The 15,739-nt window shown below is 34.9% G+C and overlaps 1 protein-coding gene across 2 annotated transcripts in view; it reads right to left on the bottom strand.

Moving 5' to 3' along the window:
- Positions 1–1,932: 1,932 nt before the first annotated feature.
- Positions 1,933–15,739, bottom strand: part of OTUD4 (OTU deubiquitinase 4) — a 55,292-nt gene continuing 41,485 nt past the window's right edge. The window contains exons 16-21 of one of the 2 annotated variants that reach the window (XM_044680342.1): positions 13,668–13,723; positions 12,482–12,574; positions 11,187–11,325; positions 9,570–9,833; positions 4,749–4,789; positions 1,933–3,889 (exon numbers count right to left, since the gene is read on the bottom strand). In XM_044680342.1, coding sequence (XP_044536277.1) covers positions 2,669–3,889; positions 4,749–4,789; positions 9,570–9,833; positions 11,187–11,325; positions 12,482–12,574; positions 13,668–13,723 — 1,814 coding nt within the window. In that variant the 3' untranslated portion in view covers positions 1,933–2,668. The remainder of the gene's footprint in view (positions 3,890–4,748; positions 4,790–9,569; positions 9,834–11,186; positions 11,326–12,481; positions 12,575–13,667; positions 13,724–15,739) is intronic. The other variant, XM_044680343.1, reaches the window with a different exon arrangement.

The following is a 15,739-nucleotide window of genomic DNA, read 5'->3' as shown; positions in this document are numbered from 1 at the left end:
ATAATTTTAGCTGTTAGTATGAGTCCATTCTCCTATACATAAACTTTCTCATCACACAAGACCACTGTAACTGTGCCATCACACTATAGAAACTTGTGCGTGGCTAGAGACAAAGTAAGGTGAAGTGAAGGATGAAGGAAATTATACACATGACTCTCTAGTTTGACCTCAGCTTAAGAAAAAAGTCCCTAAATTTTAAAAATCCACATCTGTAAGATCATTAAATCATAAAAGTGTTTTAAAAAGCAGAGCTGTTTTTTTTTTTTTATTCCAGAGGTTACTGAGCAAAGTACCATCTCCTAAAAAAATCTTTGAATGCTGTTTCGATTCTATACCTTAAAATGGGGCATGGAAAACAATTCTGTGTTTTCTTCAGAAACTACAACCTAGTCTATTCTATCACTCAAGTGTTGTAAGGCAGCTAGTGATTGTGTAAAAACGAACAATATTCTTTTATAGCCAATTTTTAAGCATTTCCAGAAGAAGACTGGATGAAAAACTACATTTCCTTGCCTCCTGAGATCAGAACTTTAGCTTTATTTAAACCTAATAATCTAAACATATCTATAAATGTGGCTTTCATGAAGATTACCTATAGGCAATTAACCGGCATGGACTATAAAGGTATGATTTTTCTTGCTTTAACTTTTCTTCCATAATTCAACCATTCACACTACACTAAAGAAAAAAGACTGCATTTACCTTCAGTAACTGTTCTAGCTCACAAAATGGCTGTAATCACCAGCTTCTTTAAAGCATTTTTGGGAGCATAAAACAATTAGTCACTACAGATTTACCTAGCACCATCAATAATAAAATGCTATCTTTCAAAGTGCGCTCAAAATTTTAGATAACAGATAAAATTTAATGACTACTCAAATTGGTAGTACCCGAACTTAAGTTTGGCTAATTAAAATAGCATAGAGGTAAATAACCATTAATACAGTACAGTAGAGATTCACTAAGCCCAGCTAGCATCTGAACTTTTCTGAAGGTTACCAGAAAAAAAACAAAAACAAAAACAAAAAAAACCTCATCTGCTTCAGGTTACCAAATAAATTACACTTGCTTTTTAAGTATTTTCTAATAAAGGAAAAAAAGCCACTACATTAATTTTTGGCTGGGTATATTATACATAGCATGCAAAGAGAAATTACTATGTTATTTGCATAGCATGGTCTCACTCAAGCTTCCTGATCAAAAAGTAGATAATCTTTTTAAACATGAAAAAAGAGGGTATGTTTCACATTGGTATATACAGATATAAAATATAAACTACTGTTATTTTTTACAAAGAAACACAGATGACTAATACTGTGCTATTCAGAATCAAATCTCCAAATGAAGACAGAGTGCAACATGCAAAGGGGATAAATGGGAATACTGGAGAAATCAGAGAAAGGTTAAAATTAAACAATAACAAAAAAACACCACACATTCTCACCACACTTTCACATGTTACCTAAGGTAACAAATTGGTTTTAAAATACAAAGCAAAACCCATCTTCTAGCAGCATCCTCTAGAAAAGGACTGGAAGTCACAATCATCTTTTTATAGTATAGAGCCAACAATCTGGATGCAAATGGAGAATGATAAACATAACTAACAGTGCATGAAGAAACAAAAAAACAAAAAAACAAAATTTTAAAAACCAGTAGCTCTCCATATAAACTTATCAAGCTAAAAAAAATTTCACGTTTACACATCTCTTCTCACAAAATATTTAGAATCTGTCAGTGCATTAGTGTTAAAGTGGCATTAAAAAATTTCTGCGGTTCTAACAGGTGCAGAATTATTTTCAAAATGCATAGCATCTACATTTCGTTCAAGTAGGCACCATGATATTTACACCAGTGCTAAGAATTCTTGGTGGGAACAGCCATATTACTGAATTTCCTATTTTTTTTCCACAAATATCTATTCTTGCCTGCAATCTCAAGTTCAACAAATCGCTCTAAAATTCAAAAATATACCCTATGAATATTAAAAGAATTATGTACAACATTTCTAAGACACAGGTTAATCGGCTGCCTTATATGAAATATTAAAGAGAAAACATTATTCAAGTTTGACAGATATTGAGATGAAAGGCCTTTGGGTTGGAAGCATATCAAAGACAACAGTGTTGTAGGCTGAGAATTTTTTAGCCCAGTTTATGACTAAGGCATTGCATAATAAAATATACATTTCTATTTGGTGCAATGTTATCTGTTTTAGAATCTAAATCATGTCAAACACTATATTTCTGTCATTTCAGTAAACATTGTAAGCATACATTTTCAACACCATATATCACAAACTCAAACTGTATAAGTAGGGAAAAAACAATACTAAATCTACAATGTCTTATATTAAACTTTTTTTTTTTTTTAAATATTTTACACACTTAATTTCTAAGTTCCTATGGGGGAAAGGAAGAAGAAAGCGACACTCAAATAAATGAAATCAAACGAATTTTCAATGTAGAAAAAAATGTAATGCCAGGAATTCATCTGCCCCTAAGTCTCAAGTTGAGGTTACTTGGTTAGGGAGAGAAGCTCATTTCCAACTTCAGGGTTGTTGGGTTTTTCCCCCTTATTTAAAAAATAAGACAAGCCTTTGGGAACATTTAAGCCATTCCACTTTGCAAATGGTTTTTACTCTGATACTCTCCAAAAGCAATCATTTCTAAGTGTGCTGTCCCCTGTGACCATCTCCCATTCCTGATCTTCTCCTATCTCCCCTATATGGTCGTCCTCTAAAGTTTCGATGATACTGATAACCTTCTTCCCTGCTTCTGTTGGGCTGCCCTTTCCAAGATTCTTCATTTCTTGGGTGCTGGTACCCTCCTCTACTAGAAGGATAGCCCCAGTCGTTTTTATACTTCCTGCCTCCATATGTCTGATTGTAGAACTGTTTGGATCGGCCACTCTTCAGAATACTGGACACTTCATTTTCATCCTCAGAACTCTCTTCCCTTGCTCTCGGTACTCTATCTACTGAACTGGCCATTGGACTGGCTGAGTGATCAGTAGCCTTGGAATCTTTGATTTTCTCTGGTCTTTCTTTAGGATTGGTTATGGTTCTTTTAATAAGTTCAGGTTCTACAGCTAATGGTAGAGATTCTCTTTCTACAGTTAACATCTGAGGAGGAAGATGAGCCTTCACTTCTACAGAGCCAGTGGCAAAACCTTTTTCTCCTTTAGGCATCCTAGATGACTGCTCAGCCTGGCCATCATGCTTACTGCTCACACTGGCTACAGGGAGAGGGAGTGTTGCTTCACCTCTCACTTCTTGAAATTGATCTGCTGATGAAATTGAACTACATTCTTTAGACAGATCTGGGTTTTCCAGAGGGTTATCTAGTGCTCCTTTCTCATCAGGAGGCAGGACCACATTCTGTCTCATTACTGGATTTTCTATAAAACCCTGAAATGGATACCCATACCATAAATGAGGAAAGAAAGGAGGTGCAATGGGGACTGCTCCTAAAAATGGATTAGGTCCAAAGGATGGCTGTGGAAATATGTTCTTGCCGCCCATTGACTCATCATATTCAGCATGAATCAACTGTCCAGGGTTCTCAGATTCAATATCGCCCTGATAAGTCATCTGTCCTTGGCTTTCCGACACCTGAGATGTTGGGATAACCAATGGTGAAGAGAATGTTGGAGATCCGGTCTCAGCCTGTATCCCACGATCATTAGCATTAGCTTCAGTTGGCATAGAGAAGTGTGCATCTGTACGTGCACAATCATTTTCACTCTGTGATGAAGGAGCTTCTGGGAACCAAAGGTTGTGAGGATACACAGGAACTTGAACCTTTGGGTACATCCTACAAGCAGCTATGTAAGCCTGGTGCAGAGGGTACAGGTAAGAATGTGGGGCCCACATAGGACAGCTATATGCCTAAAAGAATGGGAAAAAGAACAAAATTAATATTTCTAATAGGCATTTCATAACAATTAGGGTCATGTTTCTTGTCTATAAGAAGTAAATTTAAATCTGTGGCTCAAAACAATTTATAATAATACCTCAAGTGAAGATAGGAAACAACTCCATAACATTATATTTTGCCTGGCTTTAATAACGTTTAGGATTTTAAAGAAAGCCTATTGTTTCAAATGATCCAAGCCACCAGACCATGCCCATAACAAGTAAAAATTTCAGATATGGTATAAGGAAGGGTCACTCCAGCTAATAATCCCTAGAAGGCACTAAGAAAAAAAGAGACGAAATGAAAATATCTATTTCAGACAATAACCAGGTTAAATTAGATAGACAATCATTGCTCTAGATTATTAGCCAAAAAACATAGTTCATCAATACATCTACCCAAGTGTATCCAATAGGATACACCATTCCATTTTCCAAATATCCAGGAAGCCAGAATTAGAATATGCCCAGGAGAGAACACTATATCCATTCCACTTATTTCTCCTAGCTCATGCTGTTCCTCCTGTTTTATCCTATAGTGATGCCAGAGATCTATTTACTATTTTGGAGGTCCCATTCAGTTTTACTGACCAACTCCTATAAGCATGCTCAATGATCCAGGAAAAAAAAAAAAAAAAAAAAGGTGTTGTCAGTAATGAAATCAATGTCTTTTCCCAAGTCAAGCAATAAAAAACCCAATACCCCAAACCCAAAAGTAACAGTACTGTTTATATCAGATAGTTAACTGATTGACAGGTTAAGGAGTTAATAATCATTATTTAGAGATATGGATTAAAATATTTTTAGGCCCCAAATAATTTTACATCATTACCTTCACACCAAGATTGAAGAAGAACCGAAGAATATTTTTATCTAAAGAAGAAAGAATACAAGTTTAAATCGCATATTTAAAAAACACATACAATAACATAGATTTTGCCTTCCCTATCCTCTATCATATAAAATAAAAATACTAAAGCCATGTTCAACATCTCAGTAGGTTTCATAATTCTTCAAGGATGCACTACTAGTCCTTTTATGTATTACCATAAGCATTCTGTAGTGGTTGATGAGCTGGATCAACATAAGAAAATAGGTTATTTTACTATATGGTAGTGTCAGCAAATCTATAAATGAATTTTCTTAGTTATGCCTGATAATATAAAAAGTAAAAAAAAAAATCAACTACTAAAGATACATGAATAAAACAATTAGAGGCAGTGAGGCAGCACTGTGGGTAGAATACCAGGAGTCAAGAGGACATGGGTTCAAATCTGATCTCAGATACTTCCTAGCAAAGTGGCTCTGGGCAAGTCATTTAATCCTGTTTGCCTAGCCCTTGACCTTCTATCTGAAGAGTTGTTACTAAGAAAGTAAACCAACAAAAACAATCACCTATAATCTATATTGTATGGAATATTTGTCTTAATATTAGCTGTACAACATTAATGTAACCATTTTCATATCAGTAAGACAGAACCACTAATTTCCAAAACACACAATACCATTTGAGTATTCAATATAGCATTTGTCACACTGAGGTCATTACAAAGGTCCACAAAATTATATGCTCAAATTTAGTAACAAAAATTGATCCTTTATATATTAAAAAATGGTTCCTAACAATTATTTGCTTCTCCTGGCTTAAGATGGGTACAACAAACAAACAATCCCAAAACAGTTGTCCTAGTTTAAGAAAAAAAAAAAAAATTCAACAATGATTGTATAAATAGTCAACACAGAATCTCTTAACTCCAAATCTAATGAACTCTCTACTGTGGCATATTGTTTCCCAATATAACAAGGGAAGAATAAGAAACACAGGCCCAATCATTTTAAAAAATATACTGTTATCTTCCCTTTTTATGATTCTACACTTACTACCCTTTGGCTATAGCCTTATTTAAAATAGTTCCATTAAGTACATTTTGTATGACAGCACATGAATAACCCACCTCAAATTACTTATCATCTGGGGGGAGAGGGGAAGGAGACAGTTTGTATCCTCCAATTTTAGGAAACATGTTGAAAATTGTTATTACATGTAATTGTGAAAATAAAACACCATACAAATAAACTTCTCAACCAAATAAAATTTGTAAAAAAGTTAAAATAAAATATTTCTTTCCTATGATTAAAATAATAACCACAACAAAGGGGGATTTGTTAACACCTGTCAAACTCACAAGGGATTTCTCTAAGTATGGTTTTGTGAATTATTTTAATATTGGCTCTTTTGTAAATAAAGGACTTGGGAATTGTGAGTTGCTAGGATGAAAATAATATCCTTTGCTATTGTTCAATTGTTTTCAGTCATGTCCAACTCTGACCCCATTTGGGATTTTCTTAGCTAAAATACTAGAATACTTTGCCATTTCCTTCTCCAGTTCATTTTACAGATCAGAGAACTGAGGCAAACAGGGTGAAGTGATTTGCCCAGGGTCACACAAGCTAGTTAAGTGTCTAAAGCCAGATTTAAATTCAGTAAGAGGAATCTCCTCAATTTCAGGTCCAGAACTCTATGCACTGTGCCATCTAGTACCCCATTATCTTAAGTTAGATATCTTCTTTCTCAAGAAGGGTTTCTTAACTTTTTTTGGACTATACTCTTATGAAAAAAAACAAAACAAAACAAAAACCCTAGTTCGTAGATCAGTGGTTAAGAACTCATTTAAAAGTAACTACTCACATATTCTCCTATCTTAAAAAAAAAATCATTGACCTTGTCATCCTACTTCACACTATCATACTATATCTCATAGCCTAATTTCTTTCTACACAATCTGTCCCATAGTCCCATCTGGTCTCATTCATTTCAATTCTTTGAACCATCTTCTGACTTAACTGAAATTGCTCTCCCCAAGGTTGTCAATCTTCCTTTCATTCCTATATTTGATGGCCTATTCTTTCATTCCTCATTCTTTCTCTCTGAAGCACCTAGAACTACTGACCATATATACACACAATATTTTCTCCTCTTAGCATAAGCTCTGTAGCTTTTCCTGATTCTGCTATCTTGGTTTTCTGAGTGTTCCTAAGATTCTGGCTTGTATATAGCATCTTTTATCTCCCTACACCCTTTGTTAGTTTTCCACCCAACTGTTTTCCTGGATTTTATTACCTCCAGAAATTCCTCATTCTGCAAAATAAAATGAATTCTGAAACTCTTAGCTCCTCAGATTATCATCTCCTATCTGGTCTTATCTGTAGGACTTCCTCTGCTTCTCACCCCACTTTTCAGTTTTTTTTGTGTTTTCTCACCCATTAGATTTTAAGTTCTTTGACAGCAGGGATTATGTAAATGTCTTTTTTGGTATCTCTAGCTTAACAAATATTTACTGACTTTATGATCTAAGAAGCTCTTTCACCAACCATCTCGTCAATTAACTATCTCTACAACACTTCTCAAATCTGTATAACAGTTATGGGCAAATTTTTTAAAGAGGGGGCCAGAGGAAAGGAAATGCTCATCTGTCAGTCTGCTTCTAAGGCAACTCTTTCAAAGTTTCATTGTATTGTATCCTATATTTGTCAGATTAGGAAAAGCCATTTTCATTTCAGGGGGCCACAGGCCCTTGGGCTGTAGTTTGCCCATCACTTCTGTATAATCATTTCTAGTTACTCGATCTCCAGTTCCACATGTCAACCCAACATGTCCAAAATGGAACTCAAATTACCCCCAAACCAAAATTCTTTGTTTTTAGGGCATCACCTTGCTTCAATTATCTAGACACAAACCTTGAGTTGAGTTATCCTCAACTTCTTCACCTATTTATTAAAGTGGACCAGTTGCTAAGCTTGTCAATTCTACCTCAAAAATATTCCTCACAACAGTCCCTTTCTCTCCACTCAGGTGACTAACAATCCTCATACATCCCATCTATCATCTATTGCCTTGATTTTTATAGCAGCTTCAATCTCTGTCTTATTCAATCTAGTCTCAAACTGTCATAGTAATCTTCCTGAAGCTCAAATCAGACCATATCACTCAAACGAACTCAAGAAACACTAATGACTCTCTACTTCTCCAGTATAAAATGCAAATTTATTTGATAGCTAATGTCTTGACAATGTCTTGAGAATAGTTTTCCAGGCTTACTGAACATTACTCCACACATTGAGCATTTCAGTCAAAAAGGTCTATACAAACAGTTATTAAAACTTGGAATTCTATTTCCTGTATGGAAACCTTTGTAAAGGCTATCCTCCATGACTGAAATGTACTCCCGACTAACTTCCATGAAAAAGTCAGATAGATAAACATAGTATTCATAATATCACCCCTATTTTTTAGGTATAGTAAATAATGTAAGTTTCTTTAGAGCAAGGCTTACTTTTCATTTTATTTTTGTATTCTCTGCCTTGCACATAATAGGCACCTCATAGATACTTGTTAGACTGTCCTTTATTGTATAAGGAGTACACAAGGAGAGCCTGTATAATAAAAAAAAAACTCACTTTAGCCTATTATTTTACCCTTACTTGCCACTTGCTAATAAAAAAATTAATAATTTTTTAAAAAGGCAATAAAAAGCAAATTATTCAAATTTTGTCTTTCTTCATGTTTTCTTTTTAATATATACAGTAGGCTCATTTTGTGATAATGAGATTAAACCTACCCTGCCCATCTTTAGTTTTAATCATCAAAGGTGAAAACATCTCCATTTAACTCAGACGTTGGGTGGTCTGTAACCCACATGTGCTAGAGTGAGTAACAAATCAAAATTTACTGACTGCCTCCTGAGCAATCCTAAGAAAAGCATCTGTTGTGACTGGACACGCACACTAAGAGAAAGGCATAGGAAGTGATGCAAATGAGGCCCCTTTAAAAAGAGAGTTGAGTGAGCCAGGGACTCTTCTGGTTCTTGCTTGGACGCGGAGGAGCGCTAGACCTGAGACCCTGAGATCTTGGTAAGATTGCTCTTAAATCTCTCTTAGAACTACACGTGGTGAGTGAAGAAGGCTGACTCCTTTAACCTCCTACAAGGTAATAGCCTCCGGGAGGCTCCCTTGATTGGAGAAGCCTTTGTGGTTAAAACCCTTGTTAATTGACTTTTAGGCTCTGGCTGGGCCTCTGGAACCCTGCCCAGACTTAAATACAAATCTCTTATTCTACCCTCTTCTCATCTCTCTACTTCCACTCTCTCCTATATTTTGCAAATAAACTTCCATAAAAGTCATTTTAACTTGAGGTTATTCTTAATTGGGGATTGATAATTGTTTAATCCCCTGGCAACCAAGCTTTTAATATTCAACCAAAAAAAAAAACCTTTCCCCCCTTACACTTTATGGGCAGAGACTATTTTTCATTTTCTTTGTACCCCCAGCAATTAACAGTGACTTGAAGATAGAAGGTTCTTAAATGATTATTGGAGTGGATGAAATATGATTTTAACTCAAATAACTACTACAGTATGATAAACCAAACAATTATTAGGACCATATAAAACATTTTCATTAGAAACTAAAATTTGAGAATAAAGACTAGTACTCAATTTGCAAAAACAAGATTTGACAATATCCCAAAACAAATCTTTTTGCTGACATAACAACTACTTCTCAAATTCCACTTAAATCATATTTATTTTATTATTCACCAAATCTGATTCTGCTTTTTTGAAAAACTCCAAGTTAAAATGGACAAACTTCTCACCTTTAGGTAGATCTTCCCCATTGTGACACAGAGAATGAGGTGGGGCAATGGCTTGCTCACCCTTTTCATTTAAAGGAAACCCTGGGTACAATGGGTCTTGGTAAAGGCTCAATGTCTGAGGCAAAGGCATCAAAGGTTGATTAACTGCTTGAATTGACATAGGAACAGGAGTAACAGGGGCAGGTGTTAACTGAGCTTGTGACACAGTAGAATCTGGTCCAGAAGTCTGTGTCACTGAAAAAACAGGAATTTGAGCAGGAACACCTAACAAGAAAGAAGAATCAAAGATTACTGGAAGCTTAAAAATAATCTCCAGATGTAAAAAAATATGTAAATAAATAGTAAAAATTAATGCCAAGAATATAATAATGTCAGAACTTAAGAGTAGTAACATTTGCAATGTCTAGACCAGGGGTTCTCCTCCTAAGGTCCACAAGGCTCCAAAAAGTCTAGATAGATTTCAGAGGATTCATCAACTTGGAACTTGTAAAATTTTTGATAATTTTATCTTGATATAATTAGATTCTTTGTAATGCTATGTATATTCTTTTATGCACATAAAAACATCATACTGAGAAAGAATCCTTAGGCTTTACCATACTGCCTAAGCATGGAAAAAAAAAAAAAAGTTAAGATCTCCTGGCTGACCTCCATCAGATATATGAATCTTTTAAAACACTCCCAACTGGTAAATAACCATCTTCCAATGATGGAGGCCTCGCTGTCCCTCAAGAAGTCCATTCAACTTAAGGGCAACTTCAGATGTTAGGACAGATCTATCTCTCTAATTACTACTCACCAATCCTAGGTTTTGCAGCCAAGAAGAATTTTTATCTCTTGTCATATGATACTTTTCAAACTTGATTATAGTTATTGTATCCTTCTAAGGCTTTCCTTTTCCAGGCTTAACTTATACAGTTCCTATAAGCAATCTTTATGAATTCCCTCAACAACCAGTTGATTTCCTCTAGATTGATTTTTAGCTCATCAATTTTTTAAAATAAAAATGCAGGGATAGAGAATGGAAAATATGATTCTTACAAAGTACAGTGACTATTACATCGCTTATTCTGGAAACATTCAATTATAATTTCACTTTTTGTGTTTGCTATCTGTGGTGATAAATATTGTGTATGGGCAAAATTTTCTTTTTGCTTACAGAGGAACAAAAATATTACTAAACATTTAAGTAAATCAAGTACATGGTATTAAATAACATAAAATGACAAAACTTATCAATAGATTAGTAGAAGGAAATAAAAGCTGCCTTGATTTTCCATTAGTGATGATCTCACAGAAGATTTATTAGTATATAGGTAATCCAACAAAGAATATTTCTTCAAAAAAATTTTTAATTAACATTTTCTCTTAACTCAAGTTCCTCCCATCTAACCTACCCCCAATATTTGAGAAGGAATGGATACCATAAAGTAGAATAGGCAATTCCTATTTCTACAAAAATATACATTTAATAAACAATGTGGGTAGATCCTATTGGTAAAGTTGTTTGTGCTTTTCTTTACACTTATTCACAGTACTCAAGACCCTTTATTCAACCCTACAAGTGAGGCAAAAAAAAGGAATAACAAATTAAGAATATTGATTTTCTTCCCTAACCTGTTGGTCCATAAGTTGTTGGTTCGCTTGGCCAGACTGGCACAGTGGCTGGTAAAGAAGGCACTGTGGGAGGCAGATGCACCTCTGAAGGAACCTGAAGGGGAGTTGGATTTGCCAGTAACACATGCTCTGCTGGATTCTTAAGAAAAGGGGATAAAGGGAAGAAGAGTATTGAGAAAGAGAGAGGGGGGCATATTCTAAGGCACTGTAATCATTTTATGTGTTCTCGCTCGTTAGTAATTCTAACATATATACCCACTTGAAAATAATTTAAATGTACATATACCCAAAGTTGCGTCATTTTTTCCTAAAAGAGGTTACAAATGAATTCCTAAAAGTGACAATACAAAAATGCTCTTTAAAAAAACAACTCAATATTTACTATAATTTCTTTATGCTAGAGTTAAAAAATAAGCATGCCGTACTTAAAAATGTCCCAAAAAGAAGCCTACCCAAAATCACAAAAGCCTGTGGCAGAGTTAGGAAAAGCCTACAAGATAATTAGACTACAAACTTAAAACAAGAAAGTAAACTCATGTCACTTGAGAGTTCGGATTGGAGGGGTGTGAAGATACAGAAAGAAAACTGGAATTGTCAATATCTTAGAATTAAAACCATGACAAATCCCTGAATTAGAAATATGGGTCATTCTCTAGAGGAAAAACTCACATGTATAAGTAATTAAAATGGTCTTAATTTCCCCAATCCATTCAAGGTAATATTAGAATTTAAACTTCTGAAAAACTAACAAAATCATAAACTTTTCTACTCAATTAGAATATGATATGAGTCTGTCTCTCACAATAATTCTTGAGTTTTAAGACTGAGATGACTGCTACAGAAATTAAGACAAAGTAAATGAAAAAATGTCATCCGTAACACACAAGGTAGTATCAGAACTCTTCAAAACAGCATCAATGAGAAAATAATTTTGTTTTCTCCCTAGTGATATGCAGATGTAGTAATAGAGAACTTTAAAAGTTTTCTACTTATACCAAAAGAATCACACTCGACACATATATATAGTTCCACTCTTATTAAATAAGAAAGTTGGTTCGAGCAGCAAATACCATAATTGTAAAATTACTACTTTATGAAAAGGCTGAGACCATTTTTACTTTAAAAAATTCAACCAAAGAATAAGTCACCTAGAGATAATTATGCCAAATTTATAAATTTCAATAAACCTTCTCATATAGTAACACATGGATTCTTATCTCCTCTTAGACTGCTGTACAATAGAATCATGACTCCAGATTTAAAAGAATGTTTTGGCAATTTAAAAATATGCTTACTTGTTCAACAGGAGGTGGATCCTCAATCTTCTTAGATTTTAAAGGGGAAGAAGCTGGTGGACATTTTTCATCATCTTCAATATTCTTTGGAAACTAAACAGCCAGAATGATTTTGTAATTTAGATAATTCTACAATATACATTCTAATGTCTCCCAATATCATCAAAACCTATCCTGAAAACTCCACAAATATTACCTCCTCAAAAATATTTAAATGGTATTTAGAATCTATTGCAATTGGTCTGCTAAGATTGTTGCATAATGGTGCAAGACCACCTGATAAAGAGTTTTGTAGAAATGCAGTTTCACAACAGTTTTTAAAACTCTATTCTATGAAATTTTAATCCAATATGGAGTAGATTACTCTTAGAGATCAGAACATCTCATAATATTTCTTAGAGAAATCAATATACCTTGAAAAACATATCCCAAACCTACTTTACCAAATTCCTCATCTTTTCACAATCTTTTTCTTTTCTATGGCCTCTGGCTAATTGTCTCTCAATTACAAATATTTCATCTCATATTCAAATCCATTCCTATGGTCCAGCTTCTGCAAGAAATAGTCTCTAACCTAACCAGCTTGGAATATGTAAGAGAAGCAATGGAGACTGCTCTGAGGACCTGGTGAGACCTGCTGAATAACGTTGGCTGGACAAGTCTCTTCACCTCCCTAGCTCAGTTTCCTAGACTATAATTACAAAATCCTTCTCACTCTCAATCTGTGATTTCTGAGTTAAAACAGAGTGTAGCCCCAAACATGGGAACCAAGAGTCTCTTATTCTGAAAAAGACCACTGGCTGCAAATAAAAGCAAATGAAGAGCTTTAAGTGCCAATAGCTATGCCAATAGGGAAAGCAAAGCAGTGGCAGTGAGCAGCTTCTGCTTCTCCCTAAGACATAAGATTGTATTGCTACTAAGATTAAGTAAGATTAAGTTCTAGAAGTGCCAACAAATACCCCTCCCTGTTTTCTATTCCAGTTGCATATGAAAATTCTGAACCTAATGTGCTGAAAAATTGTAACATCTCTATCTGAAATAAACACCAAATTAAACAAAGATCACAGCCAGTAGCCATAAGTATGACCTTGAATCCAAAGTGTTTTTCTCTTAAGTGAAAACTTCACTTCTATAAAATATTAAAGGCTAAGAAAAAATTCAATAAAATTAAGTTTAACATATTTACCTCTGGTGTGCTTGCCTCAAGTTTTTGATCCAAGTGTAACTGCCTAGGGTTTGAATCTGTAACCCATAAGAAAAAGTTTCTGAATAGCATAAAAGTGAAATTTGTAAATGCCAACAAATAAAGACACAGAAATAAAGGGGAAGAAATAATTCACTACGGTTTGGGTTTTGGAAAATTACTAGCTTAAGAAATTTAAGGTATAATTTATTTTGTTTTCATCTGAGGTTTTTGAGAAACAAAGTCTCTCTTTACAATTATTCATTTTTGGATACAAACTTGCATTTAAATATCTAAGGTATTAGATAAGATGATGTGAGAAACAAAGAAAGAAACTATTCCTGCCCTCACAAAATGTAAAAGCCTAACAGAAGGCAAGATGAACAAGAGACATAAAATACTAATGGACTTCATAACAGAATGGACTAATGCTAGCATGAAGCGAATCAAGGAAAGCTTCCTTAGTAAGTGGCAGTGGAGGGGGTACCTTAGGTAGTGGGAACAGTATAAGCAAAAAATGACAAAGTCCAAAATATATTTGAAAAATAGCAGTCTACTAGAATCTATATAGTACATAATAAAAGAAGTTATGGGAAATAAGGTTGAAAAGTTAGAATGGAGATAATAATAGCACCCAGTTTCCAGACTTGTTGTGAGGATAGAATGAGACAATAAATACAAAAGTGTCTGGCACATAAAAGGGTGCTTTAAACACCCCCTTCCCTCTTAAATACCAAACTAAGGAAAGTAGATATTTGGTGGCAAATGAATCAATCAACAGGCATTTATTAAGTATCTACTTTACAATAGGTAACAGGCAAGGCAGTGGGGAATACAAAGAGAAAAAAAGCAAAGTCTATAAATAGATATAAACAAAATGACTTTTAAAAGTTCATAGAATGTTTTGTTTTACATTTTAAAATACAGTGTAACTTTTAAAAATGTTAAAACGGGGGGGGGTTGAAGGGGAAAGGTGGAGCATGAATCATGTAACCATGTTAAAAATGAATATTAATAAATGTTAAAAAAAAAAATGTTAAAACCATTCTTCGCTGCTACAGGAGTGACCCTGCTTTAGAGAATTAGGAAACTGGTCAGTAGATCAGTAAAGGCTTGTAAAAGTAAAAGGTGGCCCTGAAGCAGATCTTTGAAGTAGAAGAGTAATTCTAAGAGACAGAGATGAGAAAAGGCACAGTGGAAGGTTAATATAAAAGCACAAATGCAGAAAAGGGAAGGTCCCCTGCAAGATATAGTAAGGCGCCAGGGCTATGTAGCCAGTGTCTAGGCTAGCGAAGCAGGCTACAAAGGGCTTTTAAATACAATCCGGGGAGGGGGTGGGGGGCAAGCTGGGTAGCTCAGTGGATTGAGAGTCAGGCCTAGAGACATGAGGTCCTAGGTTCAAATCCGACTTCAGACACTCTCCAGTGGTGTGATGCTGGGCAAGTCACTTGACCCCCATTGTCCACCCTTACCACTCTTCCACCTAGGAGCCAATATATAAAAGTTAAGAGCTAAAAAAATAAAATAAAATAAATAAATAAATAAATGCAATCCAGGGAATCTTCTATCTGTTCCAAACTCAGCTTTTTAAGCCAATTATTCCAATGTCTATGACAGAGGAAATGACAATTATTGTTATTGACTAATGATACTAGGAATGTCCTGGAAGATCAGAATAGGATGGAGATGACCAGCAGACAATGATTGTGGGGGATCTAGCTGTAGCTGAAGAAACAGAGGCTGTCTCTATAGATAAGGGAGACATCCACATTAATGAGACCACTGAGGAAGAAGGTTTACAGAAGAAAAAGGAGATAAGTACAAAAGGGGGGCAAGGGATGGGGATGATAATCTATATTTGCTACACCTGGTTGCCACAGTGGACACAAATCACTAGGCCTAGAGTCAGGAAGAATCTTGACTCTTTGTGATCTTTGCATGGCCAAGAAGTAAGATTGGTCTTTTCATTTCCTTCCCCAGCCCATTTTACAGATGAGGAAACAGAGGCAAACAGGATAAAGTGACTTGCCCAGGGTCACATACCAGTAAATTCAAATTCATCCTCGGATATTACT

This window comes from Gracilinanus agilis, chromosome 6 (genome assembly GCF_016433145.1).
Source record: "Gracilinanus agilis isolate LMUSP501 chromosome 6, AgileGrace, whole genome shotgun sequence".
NCBI lineage: Eukaryota > Metazoa > Chordata > Mammalia > Didelphimorphia > Didelphidae > Gracilinanus > Gracilinanus agilis.
Note: the sequence above shows the minus strand (reverse complement) of the source record. Positions and strands in the feature narration are given on the sequence as shown.